Raw genomic sequence first — 16,903 nt, 5'->3', positions numbered from 1 at the left:
AAAAGACTGCTCTATATTGGCAATCACATTTGTGATTCATAGGATAGTGGGTGTTAAGGATATGGGTTGTTACTGTTTCTGGCAAGCACCTGTACTCCTCTTGCCCACGTAATGCCCATGACTGTTTGTGTTCCTTTATTCAAACAATAAGTAAATTCAAAAGAGTGACTATATCAAAGAAGGTGTTGAAAGTCTACTTTGAGCTGCTGTGCTCCATTCATTGCAACATGTAGGGAGAGCAACCCAAAAAAGGATAGGACGCATTATGGGATTAACTAAACGCGTCACAATTCTAAGCAGTGCTTTTCCTCATTTTTTGCCAATAATCAGTTAATCACGGGCCTGACCTGGTCTTGACGTTGCCAAAGTAGCTGGGCCTGTTTTTGTCCCTCTGTTGTATTTTGTGTTCCATGGCTCCAAGGGTTTGCAAGAAGGCCTTCTCAGGGGCGTAGCTGAGAATTCTGGGATATTGACAACAGCGATGGTCTGGTGAGTTGAGGGGCTCAGCTGGCATCCGTCCTCCTATGTTGGGTCCCCATGCTGATTAGGCACCCGTAATCATACCTACAGGAGAATGTAAGTTAGTGCACATATAAAAAAGAATGAGAGAGTGAGACAGTGCATATACTCCAAGTAATGTAGTCAGGTCTTTCAGGAGAATCAATGATGCAATCTGAGCATCTTAGCAGGCATATAACCTTGCGCTGGAAAAATTGTCCGAAAAAAGGTTAAATAAGAAATAAAAAAGAGTGGATTCGGCTATTTCAGCCACACCATTGCTGACAGGTGTATAAAAATCAAGTACACAGCCATGCAATCTCCAAAGACAAACATTGGCAGTAGAATGGCCTTACTGAAGAGCTTGGTGACTTTCACAACATGGCTACAGAGTTCCAAACTGCCTTTGGAAGCAATGTCAGCACAAAAAGTTCCTTAGTTCCAGTGAAGGGAAATCTTTTTGCTACAGCATACAATGACATTCTAGATGATTCTGTGCTTCCAACTTTGTTGCAACAGTTTGGGGAAGGCCCTTTCCTGTTTCAGCATGACAATGCGCCCATCCACAAATTGAGGTCCATGGTTTGTAGAGATCGGTGTGGAAGAACTTGACTGGCCTGCACAGAGCCCTAACCTCAACCCCATCGAACAGCTTTGGGATGAATTGGAACGCTGACTGCGAGCCAGGCCTGATCGTCCAACATCAGTGTCCAACCTCACTAATGCTCTTGTGGCTGAATGGAAGCAGCAATGTTCCAACATCTAGTGGAAAGCCTTCCCAGAAGAATGGAGGCTGTTATAGCAGAAAGGGAGGGGGGGCAACTCGATATTAATGCCCGTAATGGTGTAATGAGATGTTCGATGAGCCCTTGTCCACATACTTTTGGTCATGTAGTGTATATTGCATGGCATTTTGGTGCATTCAATGTAATATTTTCCTTTTTCTTCTAGCATATTGTCAGAAGAGATTAGTTTCTCCACTTAGCTCAAGTTCATAATGAATAAGGGGTTCTACATGCAATACTGTATGAAGCATGCCGACAAAATCATTATGCCGTGGAGAAGATTGCAATTACTGTAGTCTTCCTACACATGAATGATCCCACTTCCATATCGAAAATCCTGGGATGCGGCAATAAAAACGTAGTGGTGGGGTACCCTGAATTCAGCAACATATTACAAGCATTTGGGGACTGACCTGTCACAAAGACTGCCCGGAGTGTTGATGGAGAGCGGGTGATTTCGGCAGACTTCATATTGCGGTGTTACTGTAGACTGTGATAGCACTGCAGAGTAGAGCTCAATACTGCAGCGCCAACAGCAACACGTTGAGCCTGTATGCTCCGCCTATTTCCCTCATCCTCCATCCTTTTTAAAGGGCCCGTGGTTGAGCAGAATCATTGCAAGGCTGGAATAACGATTAACTCACTGTAATAATCAATCCAACCCCACATGTTGTTAAATTCCCCATACAAACGCCTTAAAATAGCATAGATTACAATGGTAACTTTTCAAAATGACTTTGGTTTGTTGCACTAATTAATTGCAGATAGAAAAAGCCTATACATAACTTTCGCAGAAAATAACATGGCCTTTATTAGAATAGAAAACTGGAGTGGTTTATACCTTTGGGAAATATATATAGTTTATAAATATATTCCGCAAAAGGCCTAGCACACGCCTTCTGCCACTCGAAGCGCTTTCATTGGATCGCTTCGCTCGTTGATGCTCAAATTCTGTAGAAAAACACGGTTCTGACTAGAGTGGGTACAGTTAAAACGTAACTTTTTCGTAGCAGGTTAAAGGCGCCCCATGGTCAACTGCCATCAGCATTGGCCGTGCAGCTGATACCGCCTCTGCAGAAGTCAGGGCATTCATACTTTTTCCGCTTCGCCGAGCAGAGTAGTTGTAAAATAAATTGTCAATGAAGTTAGTTTGTTTTACAGGACCTCCCATATAGCTCTGCGAAGCAGAAATATGAATGCACTTCCGGACTTCTGCAGAGGCAATATCATATAAATGCTGCAAGGCCAATGCAGACCTCAGATTGAACATGCAGTGCATTTAAGAGACAATTTATGCTTGATCCGAAATGTGGTCGATGGTGCCATATGGATGGGGCGGCAGGGTAGCCTAGTGGTTAGAGTGTTGGGACTAGTAACCGAAAGTTTGCAAGTTCAAATCCCCGAGCTGCCCTCAACAGGCAGTTAACCCACTGTTCCTAGGCCTTCATTGAAAATAAGAATTTGTTCTTTAACTGACTTGCCTAGTAAAATAAAAAGTACAAAATGGATGGTGTGACTCAGTAGCGGATCCTACAGAGGCATGTAACGTTACAGTAGAGGCGAAAATGAACTCAGTACCGCATCGCCATTAGCCTCTCAAATGTTATAACAATATGTACGGCTCCATATAGCTACGCATTAACATGAATGCCCTGACTCCTGAGGCTGTATCACCGTAAATGCTGCATGGCCAGTGCAGACATCGGATTGCCCATGGAGCTCCTTTAAGTGTTAATTTAGGCAGCAGTTTAGGAAAGGCTAAAATACGCTAACCTTCTAGGAAAAGCAACGCCATTCTTCTTTATTTTGTGTTAAGATAACCGACATTAGCTACAACACATTGTATCATTCGATGTCTGAACTGAGGGTCAATAAAGCCAGGAAGACCGGTTGAAGGGCGAGTTAACGTTAACGTTAGCGTCGTCAGCTAACAGTAGAGCGCAACTAACGTTAAACACAACTAACTAGCTAGCCGTGCTTTAGCTTTCTCAAACTCTAGGCGGCATTCTGCATTCTCCATACAGTTCACAGCCATAGCTTCGCCCACGACTGCCTCATATGAACTCGAATCCCCTACGCTGTGGTTAACGTTTAGAAACGTCAGTAATCATCGCTTTCGAAACATATGGCGGTTATCTTTCATCAACGAGAAATAATCCTTCAAATAAAAAAATACTTAATGTTGCAGTTTTAATCCATAGCGCTATGGGTGCCTCCATCCAGCGAAGCTAACCAAGGTACAGTTTGTTTTATAGGCACACATTGACATTTTAGACGTTCGCCAAAAGCCATTTAAAATGTGTAAAAATCAATAACTAATTCACCGTTTTTCACAATCAAACTAGATATGATTTATTCTATAAATGTCAAGCATACTTTTACAGCCTTTGTTTTGGATTTTTTTTTAAAAATCCAGTTGATTTGATAGAAATACACATCTATAAAAAGCCATTTAAAGCTATATAAATCAACGTTTCACTGATCAAACTAGGTATGATTTATTCTAGAAATGTGTAGTATACTTTTACAACCTTTACTTTGAGTAGAAATTCAGTGACCATACAATCACCTTCCTTTTTAGGGAACATTGCATTGGGCTAGCTACCAACTAGTAACCTAACCATAGCTGCAGGAAGTAGGGGTGCTGCAGCAACCCTATAAAATAAAAGAGCACAAAACTAGTGCACTGGACCTTTACTAGTACTATATTAGCGGACCGATAAGTCTGTAGGGCTGGGCGATATGACGATATATATCGTGTGACGATAGAAAAACATCTATTGTTTCATATTACGCGCTATCGTTTATTTCGTTGTGTCGCAAATCACACTCCTTTGGGCAATATGTTTTGTAAATTGGACGACGGTTTGCGTGTGGAAGGAATTTTGCAACACAAACATGATGCGTGAACTTGACAGAGCATGGAGACACGGAGCTCGTACCTAAAAAAGGGTCTTCTTCGGTCGCATGGACATGGTTTGGGTATGAAAAGTCTGACACGGACCAGAAAACCGTCCTCGGCAAAATATGCCGCAGGCCGGACCCAACAACAGGCTCAAACACCACTAACTTTTTACCACCTACGCAAGAATCATGTCGAACAGTACGGAGGGAGTCTACAGATGAGACCCAAAAAAGTAAAGTTGAGTGCTCAAATCAAACCCCCGACTCAGACGTTGCAAGAGGCTTTTGCCCGCAGCACACCATATAGTAAAGGATCACAAAGATGGAAGGAGATAACAGCTGCCGTTACAACTTACAGTTGAAGTCGGAAGTTTACATACACTTAGGTTGGAGTCATTAAAACTCATTTTTCAACTACTCCACACATTTCATGTTAACTAACTATAGTTTTGGCAAGTCGGTTAGGACATCTACTTTGTGCATGACAAGTAATTTTTCCAACAATTGTTTACCTACAATTCCAGTGGGTCAGAAGTTTACATACACTAAGTTGACTGTGCCTTTAAACAGCTTGGAAAATTCCAGAAAATGTCATGGCTTTAGAAGCTTCTGATAGGCCAATTGGAGGTATACCTGTGAATGTATTTCAAGGCCTACCTTCAAACCCAGTGCCTCTTTGCTTGACATCATGGGAAAATCAAAGAAATCAGCCAAGACCTCCAAAAATATTGTAGACCTCCACAAGTCTGGTCAATCCTTGGGAGCAATTTCCAAATGCCTGAAGGTACCACGTTCATCTGTACAAACAATAGCATGCAAGTATAAACACCATGGGACCACGCAGCCATCATACCGCTCAGGAAGGATACGTGTTCTGTCTCCTAGAGAGGAGCGTACTTTGGTGTGAAAAATGCAAATCAATCCCAGAACAACAGCAAAGGACATTGTGAAGATGCTGGAGGAAACTGGTAAAAAAGTATCTATATCCACAGTAAAATGAGTCCTATATCGACAGAACCTGAAAGGCCGCTCAGCAAGGAAGAAGCTACTGCTTCAAAACGGCCATAAAAAAGCCAAACTACGGTTTGCAACTGCACATGGGACAAAGATCGTACTTTTTGGAGAAATGTCCTCTGGTCTGATGAAACAAAAATATAACTGTTTCACCATAGTTATGTTTGGAGGAAAAGGGGGAGGCTTGCAAGCCAAAGAACACCATCCCAACTGTGAAGCACGGAGGTGGCAGCATCATGTTGTGGGGGTTCTTTGCTGCAGGAGGGCCTGGTGCACTTCACATAATAGATGGCATCACGAGGCAGGAAAATGATGTGGCTATATTGAAGCAACATCTCAAGACATCAGTCAGGAAGTTAAAGCTTGGTCGCCAAATGGGTCTTCCAAAGTCTTCCATACTTCCAAAGTTGTGGTAAAATGGCTCAAGGACAACAAAGTCAAGGTATTGGAGTGGCCATCACAAAGCCCTGACCTCAATCCTATAGAACATTTGTGGGCAGAACTGAACTGAAAAAGTGTGTGCGAGCAAGGAGGCCTACAAACCTTGACTCAGTTACACCAGCTCTGTCAGGAGGAATGGGACAAAATTCACCCAACTTATTGTGGGAAGCTTGTGGAAGGCTACCCGAAACGTTTGACCCAAGGTAAACAATTTAAAAGCAATGCTACCAAATACTAATTTAGTGTACATTAACTTTTGACCCACGGGGAATGTGGTGGCCTTTCTAGGGAGTTTTTCCTAGCCACCGTGCTTCTACACCTGCAATGCTTGCTGTTTGGGGTTTTAGGCTGGGTTTCAGTGGTCCTTCTGTAGCTCAGTTGGTAGAGCATGGCGCTTGTAACGCCAGGGTAGTGGGTTCGGTTCCCGGGACCACCCATACGTAGAATGTATGCACACATGACTGTAAGCCGCTTTGGATAAAAGCGTCTGCTAAATGGCATATATTATTATATATATTTCTGTACAGCACTTTGAGATATCAGCTGATGTACGAAGGGCTATATAAATAAATTTGATTTGATTTGATGAAAGAAATAAAAAAATTCTCTCTACTATTATTTCACATTCTTAAAATAAAGTGGTGATCCCAACTGACCTAAGACAGCGACTTTTTACTAGGATTAAATGTCAGGAACTGTGAAAAACTAAGTTTAAATGTATTTAGCTAAGGTGTATGTAAACTTCCAACTACAACTGTACATCTGCAAAGACATGGCTCCAATTTACAGGGTCGAGAAACGATCCAAGGTACCAAATGCAAATTGACATGTTGCATGTATTAATGGCAAAATAACATGCAAGCCCCCAAAATATAGTGCTCTTATTTTTTTGCACATTTGTCACACTTAAATGTTTCAAATTTTTATATTACACAAAGATAAGTAAACACAAAATGCCGTTTTTTGGTGATAATTTTATTTAATAAGGGGGAAATAAAGCTTTCCGAACCTTCATGGCCCTATGAGTAATTTCCCCCTTGTTAAATCATGAATTTACATTTACATTTAAGTCATTTAGCAGACGCTCTTATCCAGAGCGACTTACAAATTGGTGCATTCACCTTATGACATCCAGTGGAACAGCCACTTTACAATAGTGCATCTAAATCTTTTAAGGGGGGTGAGAAGGATTACTTTATCCTATCCTAGGTATTCCTTAAAGAGGTGGGGTTTCAGGTGTCTCCGGAAGGTGGTGATTGACTCCGCTGTCCTGGCGTCGTGAGGGAGTGTGTTCCACCATTGGGGAGCCAGAGCAGCGAACAGTTTTGACTGGGCTGAGCGGGAACTGTACTTCCTCAGTGGTAGGGAGGCGAGCAGGCCAGAGGTGGATGAACGCAGTGCCCTTGTTTGGGTGTAGGGCCTGATCAGAGCCTGGAGGTACTGAGGTGCCGTTCCCCTCACAGCTCCGTAGGCAAGCACCATGGTCTTGTAGCGGATGCGAGCTTCAACTGGAAGCCAGTGGAGAGAGCGGAGGAGCGGGGTGACGTGAGAGAACTTGGGAAGGTTGAACACCAGACGGGCTGCGGCGTTCTGGTTTACTGTTGTTAATCACATTTTTTGGAAAGCTGAGTTCAATTTCACTAGCCACACCCAGGCCTGATTACTGCCAGACCTGTTGAATCAAGAAATCACTTAAAGTAGTCTGTGGACTGACGATACAAAAGTTGAACTTTTTGGAAGGTGTGCGCCCCGTTACATCTGGCGTAAAAGTAACACAGCATTTCAGAAAAAGAACATACCAATAATCAAATATGGTGGTGTCCTTCTGTAGCTCAGTTGGTAGAGCATGGCGCTTGTAATGCCAGGGTAGTGGGTTCGATTCCCGGGACCACCCATACGTAGAATGTATGCACACATGACTGTAAGTCGCTTTGGATAAAAGCGTCTGCTAAATGGCATATATTATTATGGTAGTGTGATGGTCTGGAGCTGCTTTGTTGCTTCAGGACCTGGACGACTTGCTGTGATTGATGGAACCATGAATTCTGCTCTCTACCAAAGAATCCTGAATGAGAATGTCCGGCCATCAGTTCGTGACCTCAAGCTGAAGTGCACTTGGATTCTGCAGCAGGACAATGATCCAAAACACACCAGCAAGTCCACCTCCTGAATGGCTTAAAAAAAAAAAAAAAAGGTTTTAGAGTGGCCAAGTCAAAGTCTGGACTTGAATCCGATTGAGATGTGGCGTGACCGTAAAAAGGCGGTTCATGCTCAAATCCTCCAATGTGGCTGAATTAAAACAATTCTGCAAAGAAGATGTGGAGGAATTTTGGCCCAAACGATGTGAAAGACTCATTGCCAGTTATCGCAAACGCTTGATTGCAGTTGTTGCTGCTGAGGGTGGCACAACCAGTTATTAGGTTTAGGGGGGCAATTACTTTTTCCCATAGGGCCATGAAGGTTCGGATAGCTTTTTCCCCTTAATAAATAAAATCATCACTTAAAAACCCAGGTAAACACAAAATGCAATTATCTTTGTGTAATCATTTTTTTTTAAACGTTTAAGTGTGACAAATGTGCAAAAAAAATAAGAAATCAGGAAGGGGCAAATACTTTTTCACAGCACTGTGTATATTTTAGGCCTATATTTATTTGGTTTGCAACTATAGTTGGTGTTTTCTATTTACCTTTTTAGATTTTATACATTTTTTTACATGCTTAATTGAACATTTGCACAAAGGTTCGACATAGAAGGATAAATAATCTAATGAGTAAGTATCTCTTATTTGTTGAGTGTAATTCGAAATGTAATAATCGGCCTTTACATAAGGTCATTTTATATAAACTAGTAATTAATTGAATTTACAGAAAATGTGCTATATATTGATATGTATCGTTATCGGGATATGAAATGACCTATCTGGATATGATATTTTGGCCATATTGCCCAGCCCTAGCAGTCTGTAGCACAGGCCCCCAAAAATGTACAGTGCCGTAATACATATTTGTTTAGCATAAATCGTGCATGCATTAGATTGCAATGTTGGTGCAATAAAATAATCCAAATGTAGCTTATGACACAATGTAAATGGAGAAGGATAAAACTTGGTCAGCGGCAGATCAAAATAGCGACACGAAGTCTTCGGGTGAAAGGAGTTGTCCATGGAGTTGTCCATGGTGCTGTCATTAAAGGTATTTTAATTACCCTGTTCGTAATGAGTACGTGACGGTTGCATTTTGGCTTCTGCGCAGATGGATGAAGCCAGCGGGGAACGCATGCGGCATACAGACACCACCCGCTACAGACCTACCACAGATCTTACTTGCATTGCTGTAGTGCTTTTTTTTTTTTTAGGTAAGGGAGCGGAAAAAATGTAAATGGTGTCACAATTTCCCCAGTCTATACTTACAGATGTAGCCTATTACTACACGGTTCTCCAACTCTGTTCCTGGAGCGCTACCATCACGTAGGGTTTCATTCCAAACCCAGTTGTAACTCACCCGATTCATATTATAAACCAGCCAATTATTAGAATCTGGTGTGCTACATTAGGGTTGGGATGAAAACCTACAGATTGGTAGTGCTCCAGCAACAGGGTTGGAGAGCCCTGTTATAAAATATGCATAAAATGCATCCTCCAATTGCAACGTCTGCCTATGCCCACACAGGCCAATTGTCTCAAGAAAATGTTAGATTTTTAATACCCTCAAACAGCAAGTTAGGAATACCTCTTTTCAAAATAGGCCGTCATCACTGTCAATCGTAAATGATCATTATTCATGTTTTACCGGTGAAACTGCATCTGCATGCCAATCATTTGATTGATCTCAATCAGTTTCATGGGAATAGCCTATGCATTTCAATCTTCTTGAATTACTGTTTTGTGAGCGTGTTAGAGCAGATGATAAACTATTAGCCTTTCTTGTAATCAAATCAATTGACCAAGTAGTGAACATAAATAATTACTACGTAGAATTGCAGGACATTTGTTTTAAAACAGCCATAAAATCAAGCTTTTGGTGTGGTAGTTTCATGCACTTCAATAAACCATAACCTAAATGCAGTATTACCTCCAACTTGGCCCAATTCACATTTCCAATTTCCCACTCTGACATAGCCTACCAAGCTAGAGCGGGCCATGAGTCTCAACCAATAGCCAATATAGGCTAAATATCCCAAGCAGGCCTACAGCAACTTCCAGAGAGGGTCAGGCTCTTGGGCTTTGCGGTGGCCACACTGGTTTAGGTGTCGGTCCTCGGCAGAACGTTGTTGCTGTAACCAAGTGGTCACATATCGTTCTGGGTTCAACTGCGTAAGAGCAGGTCGGTGGAGTTTTATGAATATCAAGGCAGACATTCTGACGTTCTGAAGTTGTCAAACCTCCAACAGGCCTCTACAGTTATTCATAATTTGCCGGAGAGAAGATAGGGAAGAAACCACCATTATTTGGTTGTCATTCTATTGTTTTTCTTTGATTTTGTGTGTTAATCAAATATCATTTATTTATAATTGATTAAAAAATAATTTATAAAAAAAAAGGTTCTGTGTATTCTCACATTGAAAGCACTACACACCTACTGACTTGTGAAGCGAAGACAGCTTCACTGCGCTATTACATCAATAAAAAAATGTTTTTTGGGGGGGGAAATGTTTTTGTCACAGAAGTAGTGCACTGGGCCTTTAATAGTCCTGTATTAGCGTACACATATATAGCCTTCTGTAGTGCGAAATAATTGCAGTAACCATACCCCCAAACTACTTCCAGCGGCTATGAAGCAAAAAAATATTTTATAACTTCCAGATGTTTGTGTGTGGTCTGGGGTGTAAATCTTTAGTGCACGCTGTATTATACAGTTGCAAAACGTTTCGCATCTGACAAATTCAGGTGGATCCCTCCCCGTTTGTTTTCGTTTAGTTGCTAGTAAATACCACCACCCTTTCTGTTGATAATCTATTGCTCCTCAATGCTCACTGTCAACATGTGTGTTTGTCTCCTTTACAGATGTTGGAATACCTAACTATCAGTGTCTGAAGACTGCTTATTAAACACACAAGTAGCCAACTGAGCCCAGCACTGATTAGGTGTCCTCTGCACAGTGAATAAGCAAGATCAATCACCATGGAAACCGAAGCAGTAAGTTTGATAGCTAGATACACTACATGCCCAAAAGTATGTGGACACATGCTCGGCAAACATGTAATTCCAAAATAAATCACAGGCATTAATAATGGAGTTGTTCCCCCCTTTGCTGAAATAGGCTTTCCATAGATTTTGGATCATTGCTGTGGCGACTTGCTTCCATTCAGCCACAAGAGCATTAGTGAGGTTGGGCACTGATGTTGCGCGATTAGGCATGGCTCACAGTTGGCGTTCCATTTCATCCCTTAGGTGTTCGACGGGGTTAAGGTCAGGGCTCTATGCAGGCCAGTTAAGTTCTTCCACAACAATCTCGACAAACCATTTCTGTATGGACCTCGCCTTTTGCACGGGGGCATTGCCATGCTGAAACAGGAAAGGGCCTTCCACAAACTGTTGCCACAAAGTTGGAAGTACATAATTGTCTAGAATGTCATTGTATACTATAGTGTTAGGATTTCCCTTCACTGGAACTAAAGGGCCTAGCCCAAACCACGAAAAACAGCCCCAGACCATTATTCCTCCTCCACCAAACTTTACAGTTGGCACTATGCATTGGGGCAGGTAGCGTTTTCCTGGCATCTGCCAAACCCAGATTCTTCAATCAGACTGTCAGATGGTGAAGCGTGATTCATCACTCCAGAGAAAGCTTTTCCACTGCTCCAGGGTCCAATGGCGGCGAGCTTTACACCACTCCAGCCGACACTTCACATTGCGCATGGTGATCTTAGGCTTGTGTGCGTGCGGCTGCTCGGCCATGGAAACCCATTTAATGAAGCTCCCGACAAACAGTTCTTGTGCTGACGTTTCTTCCAGAGGCAGTTTGTCACTCGGTAGTGAGTGTTGAAACAGAGGAAAGACTATTTTTACGCATTTCAGCACTCGGCGGTCACGTTGTGTGAGCTTGTGTGGCCTACCACTTCGTGGCTGAGCCGTTGTTGCTCTTCCACTTCACAATAACACTTACAGTTGACCTGTGCAGCTCCAGCAGAAATGTGTCACACTGACTTATTGGAAAGGTGGCATTCTATGACGGTGCCATGTTGAGTCACTGAGCTCTTCAGTAATGCCATTCTACTGTCAATGTTTGTCTATGGAGATTGCCTGGCGGTGTGCTCGATTTTATACACCTGTTATCAACAGGTGTGGCTGAAATAGCCAAATCCACACACTTTTGTATATACACTGTAGCTATTAGCTAGCTATTTCTAAAGATTAAAATCATGCATTCTGCAGAGTAAGGTTACTAACAAGAGTTTGTGGTGGCCTGGGCCCTGGGCGCCAGTTATTTTCTACTCTCCTGCCAACTCCTGACGGAAGCACAAAGGGCAAGAAGGTAGAGACAACAATACATCATGCGAAGCAGCCACAACAATATTGGTTATGTCAGCATTCGTGGTGGCAAGGGACTCTTCCAAATTTGGAAGATTCCACTGTGTTTGTGTCTGTCAATAAGCTTCCTGTTCTGTTAATGCAAGAGTGTTTTCTTATGGTCCATTGTGTTTTCTCAGAAGCGACTCACGCACGCGAGTGGCAGCCCACGTGTCTTTCCTGGTTATGCAATGGAACTCCTCTGTGCCCTACTTCCGCCGTTACGTCAAGAAGGTGGAGACGCTGAGGAAACCCGCGGTGACGGCTATGAACCACACCAGCTCCCTGCAGGACGAGCTGAGGAGACTCCACTCTCTCCGTTGCCACAGAGTCTGGTTGGGAATTTGTAAAGGAATTGTTTTCATTAAGTTCAATTCCCCAGTGAAAGGGGCTCTTTCTCTGGCCAAGTTAGCTATATTATGCCTATTCAAGGGTTGCACCTCTGTCACGTAGTTGCCATTATTATGAACATTCTACAGACGCCGTGGCCATATTGTTGCCCAAACGTCCTGTGAATCACAGTATTCTGAAAGGGGGCTAATGACTGTTTAGTCTAAAATACATGGTAGTGATCTGGAAATATGATGGCATTGCTAAAATAGGCAACTATTTAGTAGGAATCAGCTTTTCCATTATGATGTTGTCAAATTTGCTTTAGACAGATGACAATGCTGTCATCAGCTAGCAAAGTTTGCCCAAAATAGCTACCAATGTTAATGTTAACTAACTCAAAACCGGTGGTCTCCCCTCAATCCTAGCTAGCTAGCTAATGTTATACTGCTTCTAAAGTCAATCTGGAGACATCACATTTTATTTGTCACATGCGCCGAATACAACAGGTTTAGACCTTACCGTGAATTGCTTACTTACAAGCCCATAACCAACAATGCAGTTCAAGAAAGTGTTAAGAAAATGTTTTGAGAAAGAAAAGAAAAAGTAACACGATAAAATAACAATAACGAGGCTATATACAGGGGGTACCGGTACCGAGTCATTGTGTAGGGGTACAGGTTAGTTGAGGTAATTTGTACATGTACACTGCCGTTCAAAAGTTTGGGGACACGTAAGACATTTCCTTGTTTTTGAAAGAAAAGTAACTTTTTTGTCCATTTAAAATAACATGAAATTGATGAGAAATACATTGTAGACATTGTTAATGTTGTAAATGACTATTGTAGCTGGAAACGGCAGATTTTCTTTTAATGGAATATCTACATAGGCGTACAGAGGCCCATTATCAGCAAACATTGCTCATGTGTTCTAATGGCATGTTGTGTTAGCTAATCCAAGTTTATCATTATAAAAGGCTAATTGATCATTAGGAAACCCTTTGGCAATTATGTTAGCACAGCTGTAAACTGTTGTACTGATTAAAGAAGCAATACAACTGGCCTTCTTTAGACTAGTTGAGTATCTGGAGCATCAGCAGTTGTGGGATCGATTACAGGCTCAAAATGGCCAGAAACAAAGACTTTCTTCTGAAACTCGTCAGTCTATTCTTGTTCTGAGAAATGAAGGCTGTTCCATGTGAGAAATTGCCAAGAAACTGAAGATCTCGTACAACGCTGTTTTCTACTCCCTTCACAGAACTGGCCCTAACCACAATAGAAAGAGGAGTGGGAGGCCCCGGTGCACAACTGAGCAAGAGGACAAGTACATTAGAATGTCTAGTTTGAGAAACAGATACCTCACAAGTCCTCCACTGGCAGCTTCATTAAATAGTGCCCGCAAAACACCAGTCTCAACATCCACAGTGAAGAGGTGACTCAGGGATGCTAGCCTTCTAGGCATAGTTCCTCTGTCCAGTGTCTGTGTTCTTTTGTCTATCTTAATCTTTTATTTTTATTGGCCAGTCTGAAATATGGCTTTTTCTTTGCAACTCTGCCTAGAAGGCCAGCATCCCGGAGTCGCCTCTTCACTCTTGACATTGAGACTGGTGTTTGACCACCTAGATAGGTAGCATTATCATCTACAAACCAAACACACTAACGTTATGTCAGCAATTTGCATATCTAGCTTTAGCTAACGTTAGCTAGTTTAAATGAAGGCATGGCATCTTGTGGGGTTTATGCAGTGTAGCTGCATGACGCTATTATTAGATTCCTTTGAATACAAATGCAAGGCAATTGATAATAGAGGTCGACCGATTATGATACCGATACCGATTATTGGAGGACCCCAAAAAATCCGATGCCAATTAATCAGCCGATTTTAAAAATTTGTAATAATGACAATTACAACAATGCTGAATGAACACTTATTTTAACTTAAGATAATACATCAATAAAATCAATTTAGCCTCAAATAAATAACGAAACATGTTCAATTTGGTTTAAATAATGCAAAAACAAAGTGTTGGAGAAGAAAGTAAAAGTGCAATATGTGCCATGTAAGAAAGCTAACGTTTAAGTTCCTTGCTCAGGTCAATATCCCCAGGTAAGAAGTTTTAGGTTGTAGTTATTATAGGAATTATAGGACTATTTCCCTCTATTATACCATTTGTATTTCATTAACCTTTGACTATTGGATGTTCTTATGGGCACTTTAGTATTGCCAGAGTAACAGTAAAGCTTCCGTCCCTCTCCTCGCTGCTCCCTGGGCTCGAACCAGGAACACAATGAGAACAGCCACCCTCGAAGCAGCGTTACCCATGCAGAGCAAGGGGAACAACCACTCCAAGTCTCAGAGCGAGTGACGTTTGAAACGCTATTAGCGCGCACCCCCGCTAACTAGCTAGCCATTTCACATCGGTTACACCAGCCTCATCTCGGGAGTTGATAGACTTGAAGTCATAAACAGCGCAATGCTTGACGCACAACGAAGAGCTGCTGGCAAAATGCACGAAAGTGCTGTTTGAATGAATGCTTACGAGCCTGCTGCTGCCTACCACAGCTCAGTCAGATACTTGTATGTTTGTATGCTCAGTCAGATTATATGCAAAGCAAGACTCGCTAAATAAACTAGTAATATCATCAACCATGTGTAGTTAACTAGTGATTATGATTGATTGATTGTTTTTTATAAGATAAGTTTAATGCTAGCTAGCAATTTACCTTGGCTTACTGCATTTGCGTAACAGGCAGTCTCCTTGTGGAGTGCAACGAGAGGCAGGTGGTTATAGTGTTGGACTAGTTAACTGTAAGGTTGCAAGATTGGATACCCCGAGCTGACAAGGCAAAAATCTGTCATTCTGCCCCTGAACGAGGCAGTTAACCCACCGTTCCTAGGCCGTCATTGAAAATAAGAATGTGTTCTTAACTGACTTGCCTCGTTAAATAAAGATTAAATAAAGGTGTAAAAAAACATATTTTTTTAGATTGGCCAAATCGGTGTCCAAAAATACCAATTTCCGATTGTTATGAAAACTTGAAATCGGCCTTAATTAATCGGCCGACCTCTAATTGATAAGCATCAAAAACTTTGGATTGAGCCTCGAGAGTGGTGCAGCAGTCTAAGACACTGCATCGAAAGGGCAAACTGCGTTGCTACAGATGCTGGTTCGAGACCCGTGCTGGCGGCGCCCGGGAGACCCATGAGGTGACGCACAATTGGCCCAGCGTTGTCTGAGTTAGGGGAGTGTTTGGCTGGCCGGGATGTCCTTGTCTCATCGCTCTTTAGTGGTGGTCCAGGCGCATAGGTGTTCCTTTTCCTTTTGGCCCCCCGTAAGAGGGTCACTTCTGGGCCGATTCCTCATTGCTAGCTGGGATCAGTCCATGAGAACTTGGGCCATTTCAGTGTCACACTTCCGTTAAAAATGAATTCCAACGTTTATCCAGTTTCTGGATCGGTCACGAGGAGTATTTTTCTCGCTTCTTTTTCTCTTTTGGGGTGAAGTTGATTCAGATTCAAGAACTGAGAATGCTGCATGTTTCTTTTCTCCCTGCTACAATGACTGTTTATCTTCAAACAAGTTAGCTAGCTTGTTGGCTTCGTTGGCTCTGTTTGTTTCTGGGGGCTGTTAGCTTGTAAATTGGCTTTCATTTCCGCTGCGGGCCATGGCAGCAGGGTCATTCTCAAGTAGATGGGATTTAACGCAAAGATACACCTTGCCCAGAAGGAGAGCCCAAGGCAGATCAGGGCTCAATCCCTTGTTTTTTCGTTCAAAGTGAAAACCCTACACAAGAAGTGGGTTCAAGATTCCTGCTTTAAGGTGTCATCACCTTCAATATGGCTTTAGTGCAATGCTGATGTGTTATAAGAGCCTCCTGTAATAATCAACCACACGCCACACTGCCCTTTCTCACCTGGACAAAAGGAACACCTATGTGAGAATGCTGTTCATTGACTACATCTCAGCGTTCAACACTATAGTGCTGAAAAATGAATCAAATGGCCACCCATACTATTTACATTGACCCCCCTTTGTTTTTACGCTTGCTGTTTATTATATATGCATAGTCACTTTACCCCTAACTACATGTACAAATGACCTCGACTAACCTGTACCGCCACACATTGACTAAGTACCGGTACCCCTGTATATAGCATCGTTATTGTTCTTTTATTGTTCTTTTTTATTGATTTTGTAATTGTTTTCTTAACTCTATTTCTTGAACTGAATTGTTGGTTAAGGGCTTGTAAGTAAGCATTTCACGGTAAGGTCATCATATATTGTATTTGGCGCATGTGATCAATAAAATGTTGTTTTATTTGTTACTGTGTGTATATTTTTTTGTAGGCTTGTCTATTGGTCATTAAGATTGTATGTCTTTCTGCATGGATATGCACAGGAACTCTGTGGCATAAAGTTAT

General features: G+C 42.1%; 1 protein-coding gene and 1 long non-coding RNA gene across 5 annotated transcripts in view; one reads left to right on the top strand and one right to left on the bottom strand.

Moving 5' to 3' along the window:
• The window catches only part of LOC118368512 (nuclear receptor coactivator 7-like), a 57,596-nt gene that overhangs the window by 13,248 nt on the left and 27,445 nt on the right, over positions 1-16,903 (bottom strand). Inside the window, exons 1-2 of one of the 4 annotated variants that reach the window (XM_035752673.2) lie at positions 9,714-9,837; positions 348-564 (exon numbers count right to left, since the gene is read on the bottom strand). In XM_035752673.2, the coding sequence (XP_035608566.1) occupies positions 348-514 (167 nt within the window). In that variant the 5' untranslated portion in view covers positions 515-564; positions 9,714-9,837. Of the gene's footprint in view, positions 1-347; positions 565-1,696; positions 3,167-9,052; positions 9,154-9,713; positions 9,838-16,903 lie in introns of those variants that run through there. The other 3 variants (XM_035752671.2, XM_035752670.2, XM_035752672.2) reach the window with 3 other exon arrangements.
• On the top strand, positions 3,166-16,765 carry LOC118368518 (uncharacterized). The gene is made up of 3 exons (XR_004822362.2): positions 3,166-3,520; positions 10,646-10,777; positions 12,292-16,765. It is a non-coding gene; the product is annotated as an uncharacterized LOC118368518 (long non-coding RNA).

This window comes from Oncorhynchus keta, chromosome 35 (genome assembly GCF_023373465.1).
Source record: "Oncorhynchus keta strain PuntledgeMale-10-30-2019 chromosome 35, Oket_V2, whole genome shotgun sequence".
In the NCBI taxonomy this organism is placed as follows: Eukaryota; Metazoa; Chordata; class Actinopteri; order Salmoniformes; family Salmonidae; genus Oncorhynchus; species Oncorhynchus keta.
The sequence above is the reverse complement of the archived record's forward strand: the minus strand, read 5'-3'. Positions and strand labels throughout refer to the sequence as shown.